The sequence below is a fragment of the Amborella trichopoda genome, chromosome 3, assembly GCF_054954075.1.
Source record: "Amborella trichopoda isolate Santa Cruz 75 chromosome 3, AtrichopodaSantaCruz75HAP2 v2.0, whole genome shotgun sequence".
NCBI lineage: Eukaryota > Viridiplantae > Streptophyta > Magnoliopsida > Amborellales > Amborellaceae > Amborella > Amborella trichopoda.
Window position 1 is genome coordinate 35,861,186 of NC_142338.1, and position 17,936 is coordinate 35,879,121.

The 17,936-nt window shown below is 36.6% G+C and overlaps 1 protein-coding gene across 3 annotated transcripts in view; it reads left to right on the top strand.

Annotated features, from left to right (window-relative positions):
* Nucleotides 1-844: 844 nt before the first annotated feature.
* LOC18422579 (uncharacterized) overlaps nucleotides 845-17,936 on the top strand; it is a 39,991-nt gene continuing 22,899 nt past the window's right edge. Inside the window, exons 1-6 of one of the 3 annotated variants that reach the window (XM_020667775.2) lie at nucleotides 845-1,504; nucleotides 5,304-5,347; nucleotides 5,752-5,872; nucleotides 5,994-6,114; nucleotides 11,567-11,709; nucleotides 11,809-12,279. In XM_020667775.2, the coding sequence (XP_020523434.1) occupies nucleotides 1,321-1,504; nucleotides 5,304-5,347; nucleotides 5,752-5,872; nucleotides 5,994-6,114; nucleotides 11,567-11,709; nucleotides 11,809-12,279 (1,084 nt within the window). In that variant the 5' untranslated portion in view covers nucleotides 845-1,320. Of the gene's footprint in view, nucleotides 1,505-5,303; nucleotides 5,348-5,751; nucleotides 5,873-5,993; nucleotides 6,115-11,566; nucleotides 12,280-17,936 lie in introns of all 3 variants that reach the window. The other 2 variants (XM_006827290.4, XM_088862488.1) reach the window with 2 other exon arrangements.

Genomic DNA, 17,936 nt, shown 5'->3' on the forward strand with positions numbered 1-17,936 from the left:
TTCCTCAATACAATGAATTCTCTCATGAAGACAACACCGTTGGATTCTTGGCTCATTGCTTTATCACCCTTAAAATGTGTAGCATGGATGGACCAGAACAACAGAAGTGGTTGCAACCCACTGACAACAGTGATGAAAGCTTAATTTTGCTCCCGCGAGATCATGAGGTTCGAATGTTTGAAATTCAAGACAAACGCCAACAATTATACCTGTGTGAACAACCCAATAGTGGGATTAAAAACCTGAAAAGATAAACATAAGAGGTCAACAAGCATTATAAAGATAAGAATTACGCCTTAAAGAGTCCAAGATTCAAATAAAAGGATGAGTCCAAGATAAAGATGAAGGGTGAAGATTCAAAGAAGGAAATTCGTGGTTATCCCTTGAAAAACCATAACCCAACAATATGAAAAGAGGATTTCTCGATTGAAGAGGGGTCGCACATTTTCGATAGACATAGTTCAATAGAGATAAGAATTCTTCTGAGGCTTTTGTCTCAGTAAGAATTAAGAGTGGAAAAGAGAGTGATATTCATGACACGAAGAGAGAGAGATACTCGTCTCCTACGATTCATTTGAGACACGTTCTATACAAACCGCACCTTTTTTTATTTTAAGGCATTGATAATTAATTTTTTTATTTGAGATTAGTTCTCGGATTCTAGAGATCATATCTTCAAAATTTGAGATTTACAAGATATTCTCCGTGAGGAATAAGTTTTTTATTTGAGATTAGTTCTCGGAATCTAGAGATCATATCTTCAAAATTTGAGATTTACAAAATATTCTCTTGTAAAATTTGCGGAAGGGAGTACATAGATAGCACACATTTACAGGAGTATTTCAATTGCACGAGTGTGAGATCTATTTTTTCATCCTCTCTCACTTCACTCTCTATTTAAGGAGAGCACGATAAGAGGTCAAATAGTAACAAGGGCAATCGGAATATTTTCAATACCATTTTTGGCATGGAAGGAGAGACTGAAAAAGAACTTTTCTTTGCGCTCTCTATCCCGAGAGATGAGATCGATAGATGTTCGCACGACATGTGACGCCGCCCCAAAACGATAACCCAGAGAGAGAAAGAGAGAGAGAGAGAGAGGCGCTTGGGGTCTTTAGCGAAGAAGAGTTTAGAGAGAGTGGGTTTGGGGTCTTTAGCGAAGAAGAGTTTAGATGAGAAGAGATATTGGGGCGCCAGTGACGAGGGTTAGCGGCGGCGCAACCAGGGAGCGGGAGGCGCAGAGGAGAGAGAAAGTTTGAGAGAGAGAGGAAGAGAGAAAACCGCTGCTCTGCTCTTTCTTGTATCTATATTTTGGGGAACATGAGTAACGGCAGTAGCAACGGCAATGGGAGGGAGAATGCAATCCCTGCCATCCCTTCTAGTGCAAGAAAGATAGTGCAGAGTTTGAAAGAGATTGTTAACTGCCCTGACAATGAGATCTACGCCATGCTCAGAGAATGCAACATGGACCCCAATGACACTGTTCAGAGGCTCCTTTCGCAAGGTACCGCTACACCGCACTCCTCCACCTCCTCTCTCTATCTTGTTTTATTGAACTCCTTTTTTTGGGTATTTCTCTATTTTCTGTTCCATTTCTGGTTTAGTTGCGTGGCACTGTTTTCCCCTTGCTTCCATGGAAATCTTTTATTTTTGTCTTTTTTTCCTGTTGATAATCTCGACTTTCCTTATGTAGGGTGTTAGGGCATCTGCCCTACATATAGCTTTTTTTTCAGACCTCGACTATCCATCCAACCCATCAAAAAGAGAAAAACAGAATATCTAACTCTAGATATGAAAAAAAATGTATTTTTTGTGTTCTTTGTTTTTAAGTTTTTACTCATCAGAAGGACCTTCTGAAAATCAATTCATGTGTTCTCACGTCGTTTTATGTGATGCATGTTGAGTGAAAGGGTTATTTTTGATAGAGGAGGGAAATGTCTCTTTCTTGTCTGTTGTGGACTGGGTGGGGTGAGAAAATCTGACTATCAAGTGTTAAATTAGGGTTTTGGCCCAAACCACCTGCTTGAAGGCATGAAACATTCTTCATGTGCGCTTGCAGGCTTACTTGTCCTATTGGTGTTTTCTGGTCATTTTGTCCTAGGGTTTGTATACATTCAAATCATCCTGCTCCCAAGTTGTTCCTTCTATTGTTTTTATTGTTATTTCTTTGAAAGTATAAATATTTATTACTGCAGGCTTTCCCCGTGCAAATCCTTTTGTTAGTGTTTTGCTCAAAGGGATCTGACATTTTTCCCAGTTGGGAGTCATTACTATACTTTAACCCTTTTGTTATTTTTTTTTTGGAGAAAATTTAACTTTTGTATTGCTATGAAGAGTTGGAGTACAGTTGTGGGGTGATCTGTGAGTACCTACTAGACGGGTCTCTCGGTAAAAAATAGGTCATCAGACCCTGTACAAAAAATGGGCTTATTGATCTGCACGATTACAATTAGCCCTTTTGTTCTTATTTCTTCTCTTTCTCCAAATTTGATTTTCTCCCCACACAATATGATGTATCCAGTGTTAATACAATTGGTATCACCTTTGTGATCCCAGCAATGGCCGTAGCCTCAGGCCTGAATCTGGCTGTTCCAAGCTTGAGGCCCAATTCAAGAGGCTCTCATTGTATATTTGAAAATAATATCTTTATCTAGATGAGTTGATACAATTATACTTCATCTAATTGAATTCATAAAATTATACTTCTTAGAAAAGACAATTTGTCTGTGCCAAGCTGGTTCTCTATGCAGTTTGTATTCATTGGGTACACTAGGAGTCTTTCCCTGAAGTTGAATTTTGTAATTGCTGTACTTTGTGCTTTGGTTTCTATGGTGCTTTTCATTTATCTAAATATGGGCTAGTTTTCATGTTTCAGGTAATTTTTAGATTTAGAAACTTTGTCCCTTACAAAAAATCACAGTAGGTTTTCCTAAAGAAGAAAAAAAGCAACATCATAAGAAAAGGAGAAATAAAAATATCCAATGGTTGATTGTTCCCCTTTCAGTTTATTGCGCATGAAAAATCTGGACCTCTTCATTGCTTTTATCCTACGGCAGGCGTGTGTTTACTAGGAGTTGACTGTACTGTTGTTGTTTTTTTTTTTTTGAGTAAAGTTAACATTTGTATTGCTGTTAGGTGTTGGAATACAGAAAGGGGGGTTCGAGAGTACCCACTAGATGGATCTCTTGGTCAAAAATTAGGTCCGAAGACCCTATACAAAAAATTAGACTTATAGACCTGCCCGATTACAATAGGTATAGCGAGAGTACCCACTTTACTGTTGTTTTTTTCTGGTCCTTCTTTTGACCCTTAATTTTATAGGTGTATGTTACCAGTATTTTGGCGGTGGTCAAAGGGTTGGTTATTCCCATGACTTGGGTTCTGGCCTCTGGTGCTTTGTAATGTGATCTAAAGAGATGAATTATCTACGCTTCTATTGAACCCTCTCATTTCAAGATGTAAAGAGGGAAGCCAATGTTGAAGCTGATACACTTCCCAATGGAGGTGGTCCACAAGTTTCATTATTGATGGATGAATTTCTTTCTTAGATTACTACGATGCTGCCTTGGCACCTTTTTTATTTTTCTTTAATGCTTTTGTGTTCTTCCTAGCATATTTCTTTTTTTTCTTTTTTTTTTTTTTTAAAACTTTTTGCGTTTATCAAAATGTTTGTTGCCAAGGCCTGACTGCTGGAAAACAGGCATTCTATTTGGTGAAATTTTCTGCTGTCATTTTGAATGGGTGATGATTTGGTTCATTTTGAATCATTCAAATATTCTCCTCATCCCTAGACACATTGATTTGTGATTGGTATTTTACCCCTGAGTCTATATTGGTCACCTCTAGGGAAGGGTTTCATCTGATGCTTTTTCTGAAATTACATATTTTGATTCAATTCTGGGGCATTTGGGGCCTTTATATTGGTGTAGTGGATGTTTCAAACACAGGAATGGTTAGTTTATCATGTAATTGTAGCGTGTTCACCCATTCGTTGACATATCCAGAAAGTGAGAAATGGATTACATTCATAGTCACTTGTTCATACAGGTATTGCTGGATCACACGACCTGTGCTTGTCCTTTCAACATGGGTATCTCTATAGTTCTGAAATATCTCTGTGTCAGAGAGTTAACTTCTGAAATTTTTACTTTTCAAATACATGCTAATTTATGCTTGTATGTTTGTGTTATGGTTAAGGTAAACATATTGAGTTTTGGTTGCCTACTTCGTGAAAATTCCTTTTGAGTTGGAGCTTCATATAAATTGCTTAATGGGGTTGCTGTCAGATGAAAGCATTTGAAGCTGCACCCTTCTAATAATTCTGCCAGCATTATGTTTTGGGATGACATGATGTCATACTGACAAGGGTTTGCAGTATGCAGTTGTGACTTGGGAACTTCTCTAACCTGTTACTGAATATGTGCTGCTTATCTTGAGAGATGTGAGGTCTGCAGGGATTCATTCTATTATTGAGTGTTGTCATTTTTCCATGGGATGTCGGTGCTGAGGCTGTTTATTTGGAGTCTCTCTGCCAGTCATTCCAAGTTACAATGAATCGCTGCACAATAGATACATAATAAGGACAAAGGAGAAGAATGTAATGCCAGGAATTTCTTGATTTATGCTTCTAGTGGTTTCATGCCCTTATTTCAACACAATAGACACATAATAAGGACAAATCCCATTAACATATAACAAAAATTTTGAAGTCCAATATATATATACTTTTGAAGTTCTTGAGGTCCAATATATATAGCAAACTGCCTAACCATTTTCATTAATCACTATTTAAGATTGTAATTGCTACACCTTTGTTTCGAATAGGAGAAAGGTACAACGACCTGAAGAATTAACATTTATTACTGAGCTCGAACTGCTATTCAGCATGGGCTACAGAGATAAAACAGATTGATTTTGATTCTTCAGTAATGCAGTATGGTCTTATCATAACATCATCTGTCCTTGATGGTCGAATATCATAGTATCAATGCAAATGCAACAGTTGTTAACACCCAAGATCATCTGTAACATTAGTTGCTTCTTTTTCGGTGTTGATTCTTTTAATGCTCTTTGTTTCTAGTTAGATTTGCTGCCAGTTTATTTTCTTTACCTTTCCCTTCTCAGTTTGGGAATATTTCTTGTTTTGGGCATTTCATGAGGATGTATTCACTTCTCACAGGTAATGAGTTAGTGTTTGCCATTATATAGATTAGCCCCAGGCTGATGTGGAGAATATTTAGCTTGTTCTTTGTTGTTGGAAGTTTGAAATCGCGTATCTGACCTAATGCTTGTCAATGTTTTAGATACCTTTCATGAGGTGAAAAGCAAAAGAGAAAAGAAAAAGGAGGTTAGTAGAGAGTTCCCCTTGGGAATGCATTGTGGCTAAAAGGTTATCTTTCATTTTTAAATGCATTCGTTGCTTGTTACTTCATGCTGCTCAATATCTTCAGCAGCCAAGGAAACACTTCATGTTCTTGATTTTAGCTAAGATGCCATTCTACTATACTACCATCAAGAGGTTTCTCATGAAATATTACTGCTTCACCTCCGAGCTTTATAGTTTAGTTAACCAAAAAGGAAAAAAAGAAATATTATTACTACAAATTACGTAAATATTTTTGTTGGAAACTTGGAATTCCTCTGATAAAAATGAGAATTTTTATTTGAAGCCTTTCACCAGCTGGTTATTTTGTTTGTCCTAGTTTTCTGTGTGGTCTCATTGTTTTGCTGTTTTCCTTTTGTTGCTTCTAGATCAAGGATACTGCAGAGCCAAGGTCACGAATTGTTGGCAGTGCTACAAATCGTGGAGGCAGGGTTGGAGCAGCAGACCGTGGTGTTGGGCGTGCTGCTTCTACCCCTTATAACTCCAGTGGTATGTAAGTGTAATAATGAGTTTCCATCCTTTTAGGCTTCCAAAATGAGTTTTTTATTAGTTCATTAACCAATGGATAGATTTACTAGTCAAACACTTGTGTGTTTCACTTTGGTTTCAGAATCTGGAGGGACGCGTCCTAAAGTTTCATACAAGAAAGAAAATGGTACAAGTTCTTTGTCGTCGTTTTCAGTATCTGGTATGGCAGGAAGTAGTATCAGCCGAAGATCTACATCTCCTAGGTTAGTCCATGAGAAACCTTTATATGAGAAGTTGTTTCATGCTTTACTATAATTTTTAAATTGTCTTGTTTTACCCCGCAAATTATATGTGTTTGCACTTTAAATGTGAAACTGGTAAGAAAGTTTCTACTATCTCTTACTTGTCTTGGCTTTATTTATAAGGTTGCGCAATTAGTTTACGACCAAGCATTGAAGGGCCACTTGTGTGGGTTGAAATGGTGTTGATCTGGAAGTTAATTCTGTATGCTACTTGTTTTATAATTGCTAGTAATCTTATGTAGCACCATAAATGCCTATTTTAGGCAAGCTATTAGACGAGGCTGACTTCTAGAATGTAATACTGTGTGGTAGCTACTACATATTTGATGACAAGGTATCACTTGATAATATTAGTCAACTAGTAAAAGCACAGAAGTGTTAAGTCACATCCAGGACATAACCATGGGATTTAACTAAGACCTTTGATTTGTTCCAAGAAATTCAAGCAGATCATAATTTTTTTATAGGTCGTGTTGCAACGATTTGGGCTGATATTTTTCAGAAAAAATGATTTGGGTCACATTGTTTGTTTGTTTTTTCTCCCTCTCTCTCTCTCTCTCTCTCACTCTTTTTGATAAACATGATGACTTGAAAAATTGAAGTGCATGATGACCGAAGCACAAAAACATTGGCTAATAAACATAGTTTGGTACATTAACGATTTTTAGTTTGAAAAACTCGTGTTTGGGCCGAGTTACTCAGTTTGGTAAATTAAATCTGCCGGAGTTACTGCCAAAATAAATCATGTACTTTGTGGTAGTGCATATACCATTATAGATTTTTTCCAAGTTTAAATCCTGGTATTGTGCCGGTGCTAGAAAACTGAAACTGAAAGAGTCCAAGTGTATCCGAGGTGGTTAGTGGACTTGTTTTTAGTATTGTTTTGGCTATCCTTTATGCCATAGTATTTGTAAGGACTCTTTATGTAAAGAGTATCAGTGACCTATTTTTTAGTAGCTGGAGGCTGGATCTATCTGGACTAATGTGTATGTGTCCTTAACTATTGGGAATTCATGAATCTCTTCTAGCATACAGCAACCACCATCAAGAGAGCATTGGTCCTTTCTGTGACTGAAAACCTATGTGATTGTAATTTCCTTTACACCCTTGCGATGCTGAAGTTGATAGCAGTGTATTAAAAGGCTCTTGAGGTGGCTGCCACGCTCCTAGGCCTAACTTCCTCTGTGGGTTTGAACTAGTGTAGGAAAATTTGGGCTGTTCAAATCGTAACCGCCCGATTAGGTTTCGGCCGATTTTGGTGAACCAGTTGGGTATTTTAAAAAAATTCAAAAAATTATATAAAATCCCAAAATTTAGGGATTTTGTTTGTAATGCATTTTTTAATGTTTTTGATCTTTTTGGCAAAGATTGGTAATTGTTTTGGCCATGTTTCCATTAATACTTATTTTTACATTTTTCCATCTTTTTTTGAAAAATTTCAAAAACATCCCAGGGCACAAATCAATTCTTTAAAATCCATTTTTTTCATTAATTTTTCAATTTCATTTGGATGTGTTTTGTTTAATCATGCTTTATTATTATTTTTTTATTTTCTAACACTTTTTGACCGCCCGGGATTTGCCCGGTGGAACTGCTTCCGGCCCCATATCCGATGAACCGTTTCCGTTCGATTTTTCCTACACTGGTTTCAACCCTTGTTTAAGGTTTGGGGAAAAGGATAGTGGCCGTATTCCAACCTCCAAGCTTCTCTAAATCTCTTTCTTGGGGAATGAGAATTAAATTGTTATATGTAGTTTTCTTTTTTAGTACTTCTGTTTGTAGATATGGTTCATTATCATTCATAGGCAGCTGTAGTGGTAAATGGTGTGTACTATATGCATTTGTGTTCTTGTTAAGGTTCTTTTTGAGGTCACATAGTGTCACTTTCATGCAGTGATTATAACTTTGGACTCAGGAATGGAACTGTGCAGGGGCCGATCCTGAGTCACCTGGTTTGACTTCCATGAGTCTTAACAGGATTGGGCTATGAAATATTAATGCTGTAACCCCAGGAATTGGTGAGACTCAGATGATTCTTGAGGTTTTCCATTGGGAGCCTCCTCGTTGCTGGGTTCGAGTGACTTGGATGAGTCGGAGCTCAAGACGTGGAGTTTTTAAACATTGTTACTACATTGTATCACTACGCACCTACATAAAAAGAATCACAGCCTCACAACCTTATCGACACAAATAGTGACATTTTAAAAAAAGGCTATTTATATGTGTGCGCGTCCCCATGCATGTCTGTGTGCGTGTTGGCCTAAAGTTTTATGTTCAAATAGTGATGCTGGGCATGCTAATTATTTTCCTCGATATTGTAACTCTTTTTTTCTTCTTTTGGTTGAAATTCTTGAAGGAATTATCCGGATAAGAAAGTGGCTGTATTCTGTCGGGGTTTTTTTTTAGGGAAAAGTTTATATAGAGCCGAGGCTCTAAACAATCAAATTAGAGCCCACCTCAAAAATTTCACTAGGGGGTCGTTTGGATACCTGGAAATATATAATATATTACGGGTACTGAGTAATACATTACCTGCAAATGGATTGTCAATGTTTGGGTAGTATTTAGATGCAACTTGGTTAATACATTGCTACTATTTGGCTATGTATGGAAGAAATATGAGAAATGCATTACCATCCAAATATGAAAAATATGGCTATGTTTGGCTAACATGATTAGACTTTGGTTTCAACATGATATGTCATTGGAATAATATGATTGGAAATAACCTAATTTTATTGTGATAAGCCTTATTTTTATTTATTTTTTATGGAAGTCTTTCAAATGTCTCTCTATATATAATTTCAAATAAGCAATAAATTTATGATATCAAAATCAAAATCTTTATATGTAATTTCAAATAAGCAATAAATTTATGATACCAAAATCAAAATATTTGGTACAAGTTAAAAAATAGGAAGAAGTTTGATCAGTAAACTAAAAGGTTTGGTAATTGCAGTAGAAAATTTTGAAGCATTGGAGGAGACTAAAAAGGTATCTTATTTCAATTGAGCTTTTACTAATCTCTTATGAGGATTATGTTGTGTGAAATTTTTTATTATGATTGTATTGTATAATTTCTTATTGATTACCAATTATTATTTTTAGTCTTATACGAGAGCTGGGGGCGGGCTACAACCCAAATTGGAGAAAGAGGGATATAGAAATTTTTTTATTATGATTGCAGTAGAAAATTGTCCCTCATCAATTAGATTTGCCCTTACTTTCACTTACCAATTATTAAAAATTTTTGTTTCAAATCAATTTAGATTTGCCTTTACTTTCACTTACCAATTATTAAAATTTTTTGTTTTTATACGAGAGTGATGAGGGCTACAACCAAATTGGGGAGAGAGGGATGTAGAAATTTTTTTTATGATTGCAGTAGAAAATTGTCCTCGTACACCTGTTCAAATCAATTTAGATTCCCCTTTTCATATCCCTTACTTTCACTTTCTACTTACCTTAATAATTATACAATGCATTCTACTTACCTTAATAATTATAAAATACAGCGTATAATTGAAAGAGGGAAATGTTTTTTAAGCGGGGATAGGGTAGAGAGATGTATGCGAACGATTTTCAAAGATTACCCGTCAGCCTCGTAATAGATATTTCACCGTTCGGGAAATCTTAGGTAATCTCGGTAATCTCTGTCCATTTCCTTACTATTAAAGTGTATCCAAACAGCGCAAATGCCATATTTCCGTTTAATTTATTGTCACGTAATAGATTTCCATGTACTCAAACGGCCCCTAGAAGAAGTTGTTTTGATTACCAAATATCTTTAAATTGATCATCTTGAGATCATGATCCGTGTACATGAGAAAAAAATGAATTTCAAGTTTTGGAAATAGTGCATCTTGCAGCGCTTTTTTGGATCGTCGATTTTCAAGTTGTTATAGATCTACTTGATTTGCACTATTTTTGAAGCTTTTCCTCGACACCATTTAAAGATAGGCTCGAATTTGATTTGTTTAGGGCCTCGGCTCTATACAAACCACACCCTTATATATATATATATATATATATATATATATATATATATATATATATATATATATATATATATATATATATATATATATATATATATATGGGAGTGATTTCATGCAACAATTGTATAGTAATATAATGAAACGATCTTAAAAAACTATGTTATGGCCATTTGTTTGAACTCAATTTTTAAAAATACACTCTTTTCATTCTAACAAACTATTTACAAAAAGTAAAATTTGAAAACACAACCTAGAAAGTGTTTTTTTAGCCCAATTAACATGGGCTGTTCATTTTGATAAGATGCTAAGATCTAAGCCTTAGAAAGGTTTTTTCCTTTCTAATTTGTACAGGGCTTTATTATCATTAAATGAACAATGTTATTTTTGGGTAAATAAAGTGGTCAATGTTATTTTTGGGTAAATAAAGTGGTAAGTCAGTGGAGATTTTGAGTTTGTAAAGGTCAAGATCTTGAAATTCACCAAATTAATGGTCTAGATTTGTTGATGGAGGGGGACTCATTTTGAGCATATCTAGGGTGCAAATTAAATTTTATTGTTTTGGGGATTGATTATTAGGATGAAGAGAGTGTCTGTGCAAAATTTGGGGTAAATAAATGCCATAAACATGATTTTCTAGAAGTGTGATTTCATTATATTATAATGGCACAATGACATGATATATATATATCTTGAAGAACCTTTGTGATAAGAAATTCATCTAGATAATTCTGATGATTGGCTTATGACTAATGATGGCCTTATCTATCATCGACAAAAATTTTTATTACTAAATTCAAATTACAAAGCAACACAAGAACATAAAACAATGGTCAAGAGCTGATCCCCTAAAGCAAGTACTCCTACTAATGATGACTTGAGGTCATTAGCGGCAATAACATTTAATTCTTTTGGAATTTCTGCCAGATGCCTAAAAGATATTTCTGCATAAGAGCATGACTATGGAGAGACTACAAAGACCTTTAGCTTCCTGAAATCCTGCCATATTTATAATTTACTTATCCAGAAGGCCATTAAGATCAATGCTTTTAAGATCAATGCTTTTCTATGTTTGGTTTTGTTTCTAAGTTGATTTATGAGGCCAAGTTCCCAGTTTTTCGTGTTTTGATATTCTTCTGTGCCAGTCCTATTTTTGGCTTCTGAAACTTACCCAAACCATAGAGTCTTTCCAATTTGAGTTACTACCCATTAAGACGTTAATTCAGTTTATCATTTTATTTTTTAGTTAATATCTTGTTTATGTGAATGGGCATGTGAATACTGTCTCATGCTAAATCATTGTGTTCTTTGCGTGTCTTGTGTTTCTGTTGTCTTCATTAATTTTTTTTTATAATGTATCTTTTAACTTCATTACTTTCTGGAACCTTCTCACATTTTCCTATAAATATTGATTACAGTGATTCCTTACCAATGGAAAGCTGGGTACAGACAGCAAGCACAAGTGAAGCATCTTCTGCATCCTTTCAACCTTCATCCAGGTTTCAACCTGCTTGGACTGGGGCTCCAGGCCAAGTTTCGATGGCTGACATTGTAAAATCAGGTAGACCATCTACTAAGGCTACAAACATACACATTGTAACAATGGGAATTCCCCCAACACCTCAAAATTTGGACAGACTTCACAATTCACACTACTCAGGGCAAAACTCCCATATGTCCCTTCCATCGACAACATTGCATCAAGGGTTGCATGCAGCTTCGGATCTCTCCTCTGATATTCCTGAGACAGTTAGTCATGAAACAAGTGTTCCAATCAGTCATGGTGATGGCTGGTCCATACTTGACCAACCACTGGTGAATGTGTCTTTGATTTCTGAGGTATCTGCAAATTCTGTGGCTTATGCTGACCAATTGTCTTCGCCAGCCTTACATGTAGAACAGGGTAAATTGCCTGCTAGTTCTCATCAGTTAGATGAGCTTCAAGTCCCAGAGGAAAGGCTTGACATTCAAACCCTGGCAGCCAAGAACAGTGCTCCTTCCTCTGCATCCAACATGCAAATGGCATTGGAGGATGCTGGAAGTGCACCACATTCCGAATTTTTTGATGACAGCCTGTTCAGGAACAGTGTTTCGGGTCACTCTCGAAGGCTAACAGTCAACGACCAGGAAGGTAATTATGATACCCAATTCTACAGGGGACTATTCATACTATATTTTATTGTGCAAAGAAATGAAAATTTCTATGACTACAATGGCATGTTATCATTGAAATTATTTATTTAAAAACATTTATGAGACAATTTCTGATTGCTTATAATGGGTTAGGAAGTTCTACATCTTTGATTATGATTTATTGCTATGTACTGCAACCATTTTGTTTCTAGGTTCAGTGAAGTCTAGATACAACTAGAAATTTTGTGGACTATAGTCATGTGACTTGATTCTGCTGCCGGCTGATATAGATGACAACTGGCTTATTTCTATCTCTTTCTCAATACAAACGTTAACAGTTATAAAAAAAAAAAAACTTGCTTATTTCTAGCAGTATTTTGGTAATATGTTGCTCAACTGAGGGAGCTTCTTATGGTGACATATTTTCATTGTTTAAAAGGATGGATTCGAGCTGACTTGACTTGAACAAGTCATGCCAAATGTGGCCGACTTGGCCTGTCTTAAGCTGAGGAGGTTTGGTAAAGGCCCCAGCCAATTTGTCATGTTTTTTAAAAGTGAATATTTTAGACTAGTTCATGGAATATCAGTGTCCTATTGTTTTTTTTTTTTTTTAAAGAGAAATTTACTATAATGCATTAATAATACGGTAAGATTACAAGGCAATCACGAGAGTAATGTGACCTCAGACAGTCTCGCAACACATTCCCGAGAGGAAAAATGCTAAACCCTTAGGGTCACACTATACAAGCCCATAAAGGACCAAAATGTACAAAACGAAGGAGCTTTTCAGATAATCTGTAATGGTGAGGTGAGTGTACAAAAACTAGTTCTCCCGAGGAGAGTTGGAAGAGGCCCCCTCCTTGGTCAAAACATCAGCCTCTGAATTGGCTTCTCCAAAGACTTGGCTTCAAGTTGTGTTAACATTCCTGGTAAGATGCATTATCTCATCTCTCTTCGTATATGTCGTCTAAACACCATGGCCAAGGGGAGCGTCTAGAGTCCTAATGATGTTCTTAGAATCTTCTTCAATTGCCAAGTTGAAAGTCCATGAGGAATCGAACTTGCGAAGGTCCTCCAACAGGGCAAGAGCCTCCTCAGCAAGAGTGGAGTCTGCTATATCTATGGAACGAGAGAAGGACAGCAAAATGGATCCATCACTAGCTCGAAAGAGACCATCACCAGCTCGAAAGAGACCCCCTACGCCTGATGGTCCCGGGTTGCCAAGAGAGCAATCGTGAAAATTGAGCTTGACTGTACCCCAATCAGGTGGTCTCCACCTACTTGACCTTAAGATTCTGGGTTGGGTACGGCTCAGTGTCTATTGCTATTGCATAAGGTGGTCATGCTGCATAATATTTCTATTTAATTAAATGTCTTGAAGTTCATTGTATCTGAAATTCTTGTTGGCCATATCAAGCCAAAGTGCATGTTCATCTAGTGACTGGTTATCTAAGATGTTCAACTTGTACCCTTATCCTTGCTCTGGTTTTTGAGAGCGAGATCTGCTTTTATGGTACTGGTTCATTATGATTGTGCGAAATGCCAGCTTGCTAAGATGAAATTGGTAATGTTTGTGCCTTCTTCCTCTGCATGTTGGCCATGCTAAAAATGTGGGGTTGTTTAAAAGGAGCTTGTTCTTGGATCTCTCTTCTATTGGATGACTGTAACCTGGGCTGTAACTCTCACCTATGGGTCATGATCTCGTCATGGCAAGCAACATTCATGTGATCAACATGGTGCCCTGTTCCTGTTTTGGCCAAGCTGCTCTTCTATTTGAGTGGCTGCAGGGTTTGACTGAAACAAAGGAAACCGCTAAGAATGGTTGGTGTGTATGGAAATTAACATGCTACAGAGAAGGCTTAGAACAGTATTCTGGATTTACCTTTTCACTCATCTTAGATGTGCTTCCACCACATTAATCTGATAGTAGTCAAAGATGTACAAGTAACTGTTGTTTGAGCACCCAATATGTGGGATGCCATCAGTAGATGTTTCTTCATGTAAATATTTATTTTTTTTAAAAAAGGATATACCAGTAACTGTCATTTTTTTTTCTACTGATGAAGTTAACAATAAAAGGTATGAGTAATTTTCTGTGGCTGTGTTGAAATTCTCTCTTAGTACATGAAGCAATTGAGCCAGATAACAGTAAAAACTATGGATGCCTGATTTTTGATCCTACAAAATTACAAAACTCTGCAAGATAATGGGATACACTCGACTGATGCCAATTTCATTGATCTATGCTCATTGGAGAGCGGCTTAGAGAGTATAATGATCAGAGATATTTGTGGACCGAGAGATTGAGGATGAGTTAGAATACTCAACTTGCACTTGAGATAGATTGGTAGCCTGGAAGTGTATTGATTCACAATGCTAGGAGATCAGTTCACTTAGAGAAGTGTTTTGTTCTTGAATGATCATTGCTCACTTTTTTGGAAATCACTATGGTGAGGCACTATACTTGGAGTGAATGAGTGACAAAGCTAGCATGTCTTCTACTGGTGCTTGAGATGGTCAGGTAGATGTTGAGTCCTGCAGCAACTACAGCTTCTCTTCTGATTGTAAATTTCAGTTAAGCCCTTTCTACCCTGATCCATGCTATATAACATGTTTGTCTTTCCTTGGGGTTGACCTTGTTTATGCTTATGTTTATACACTTATGTTACAAAGGTACATGGGTCAGCATCCGACACGGATACATGTCTTGGGGACACCAAATCCAAATTTGCCTTTTTGACATGACATATCTGTAAGCCATTTGGAAGGGAAGGTGGGGGGTTAAGCAGCTGGAGTGGGGTGAGGAGGGAGGTGGGATTTTGAATCCCATTTAGTACTTCGTAATCATATTCCAAAGATAATGGGTAAGCGGAAGCGTCCAAGTTTGTAATGTGTCCAACATGCATGGTGTGTCATTGGTATATCAAGACATGCTAAGACCATGACCATTTCTGCCCATTTCACATGGTTATTCACCAGTGAGCAAACTGAGTAATGTACACAGAGAGCTTGCATCTCACAAGGCATAAATGCTACCATTGACTTGGCTTGTTGCTACCTGACCAAGTGATTTGATGCCGTTTACACATTCACAATTGTGACTATGACATGGGTATCAACGAGGAAATGCAATGTGTTGAACAATCTGTTGTATAATCTATATGCTAAAACAGCTTTTTGCTAAGGATACACAAGCCACGTCTCGGTCATAGTGATTGGTTAGTGGTAGGATTTATACTTCCCTTGTCTTTCCATGCTCTTCTTCTTTCTTCTTCCATGACATAATAGAGTGTTGAATGGTTGTTAAGACGCAATCTCTTTTCCTTTGGTTAATTCTTAATATGCCCATTACCCAATATTTATTTGTCAATAATTAGCATATAACACTTTGAATTTTATTTATTTTTCTAGAATTCAGATCAAGATGAAATTTTGAGGATTGTGCCATAGTTATCGGAATCTCTCCACCGACCTCACGATTCCGGTTCTGAAATCGGATGCCGTGTTTCCTTTAAGGAATGTCCACGGAAACCGTTTTTTGGAGCCAAGGAAACTCGATTCCTTAATTTCGGAATCTCGATTCAACACATTTTTAGAAACCATTTTTTGGAACCAAGGAAACTCAATTGCTTAATTTCGGAATCTCGATTCAACACACCTTTAGAAACCATTTAGCGGAACCAAGGAAACTCGATTCCTTAATTTCGGAATCTTGATCTAACACATCTTTAGAAACTTGAACCCATTAATTGTGGGTAAAAAGTTCGTGATTTTTGATTTCAGTTCAAAGTATCAAAAAAAAAAAAAAACCAATTCGAAATTAAGGAAACTCGATTCCTTAATTTCGGGATCTCGATTCAACACATTTTTGGAAGCCATTTTTTGGAACCAAGGAAACTCAATTCCTTAATTTCGGAATCTCGATTCAACACACCTTTAGAAACCATTTAGCGGAACCAAGGGAACTCGATTCCTTAATTTCGGAATCTCGATCTAACACATCTTTAGAAACTTGAACCCATTAATTGTGGGTAAAAAGTTCGTGATTTATGATTTTAGTTCAAAGTATCAAAAAAAAAAAAACCGATTCAAAATCATAATGTCCAATGTCTATGATGGTTGTGCACTTCCTAAAGGAAATTGGAGTAGAAATCTTCCTTCGAATGCTTCTAGTGGTTGCAGGTTTTCATTATTTTACTTCTGCCACCCTAGACAGCTTTTTCTTTAAATTTAAAATATAACTGTGTAAATACAACACATACAATTAAAAGTAAAACCATGGCATGACATAATCCTATTTGGTCTTTCTAATAATGAAGTCAAAATCACAATTTAGAAATGCTCATCTTTGTATATAATGATTGTAAGTTCAAAAGTCAACACAATCACTTTAAAATTTGGGCAACCTTCTAATAAGAGACATCCAATGTAGGTTCTAAAGTTGATAACGCTCAAGATATGCTTGGGGCTTCCTTCTCTATAAAAATGAAATCTCGATTCCTGGTAGGGGTCGTCAAACGCATTCCATAGTTCATATTTTTGTAAATCTCGATCTCAAACTGGCATCGATCTCTGATCCATAAACTTCAGAAACTTGATTCCAAATATGTTAGAATCACGATTCGAAACAACAACATATATTTGTTCCACATATGTCAGAATCTCGATTTCATAGATGTCGGAAACTCGATTCAGTATATTAATGAGTCTTGACTCCTGGAGTGTCGATTCCAGGGGGACGGGAATCTCGATTTCAAGGAGGACGAAATATCGATTCCATATGTGGATGAAACTTGGATCAATTTCAGTCGAAACACGATTCTCAAAAACTAGGAATCTCGTTCTTCGTGATTCCTAGTGTACGGACAACGCTTCCTAAGACAAGAATCTTCTAACCGGCGGCGATTCCGGTTCCTAAGCGTTTCCAATAACTATGATTTATGCTCTTGTGGTGCACCTATAAAAAATATGAAAAATATATATAAAAAAATGACCAAAATACCCCTGCAAATTGCAAGGGTACTTGAGAATGAGTAGTCTGGATTCTGAAAATTTGGGTTCAATATGATGTAGAAAGAAAATAAAATTGAAATACTTAGACGAGCTCTCAACCATCGGATGATTGAGAACGATAGCATTTTATTTTGACTATAGGGAAATGCTTAAAGCGTTTGTAGTTTTCCTGATATATGTGTGTGAATGTGTGGGTGTTTTCACATTAGCGTGTGCATCTAAAGAAACATTGCATGGTCATTCAAATTTGCTTCTTGATAACCCAAGTACGTAAATCATGGTTGTCAAATTGGATGGAAGAAATTTCTTATCATGGATACATTCGGTGTAAATTGGTTTATTTGGGAAATTTGGGACATCAAAGGCCCCTGCTTCTGCAGATCCAAAATTTAGCGAATGGAGAGCTAAGGATGCATTAGTCATGTCATGCCATGCCTTCTCAACTCCATATTACCTGATATAAGCCATTGTATGATGCTTTTGAGATCAGCCATAAAAATATGGGATGTCCCTCGAGGGCAATTATCTCAAAAGGATAATAACATGCAGGTATTCCAACTTCATTGTGATATAGCACACTGTCAACTAGGGGAAGATAAGTCTCTTTCGGCATGTTTTCGTGTGTTGGGAGGTATGTGCGAT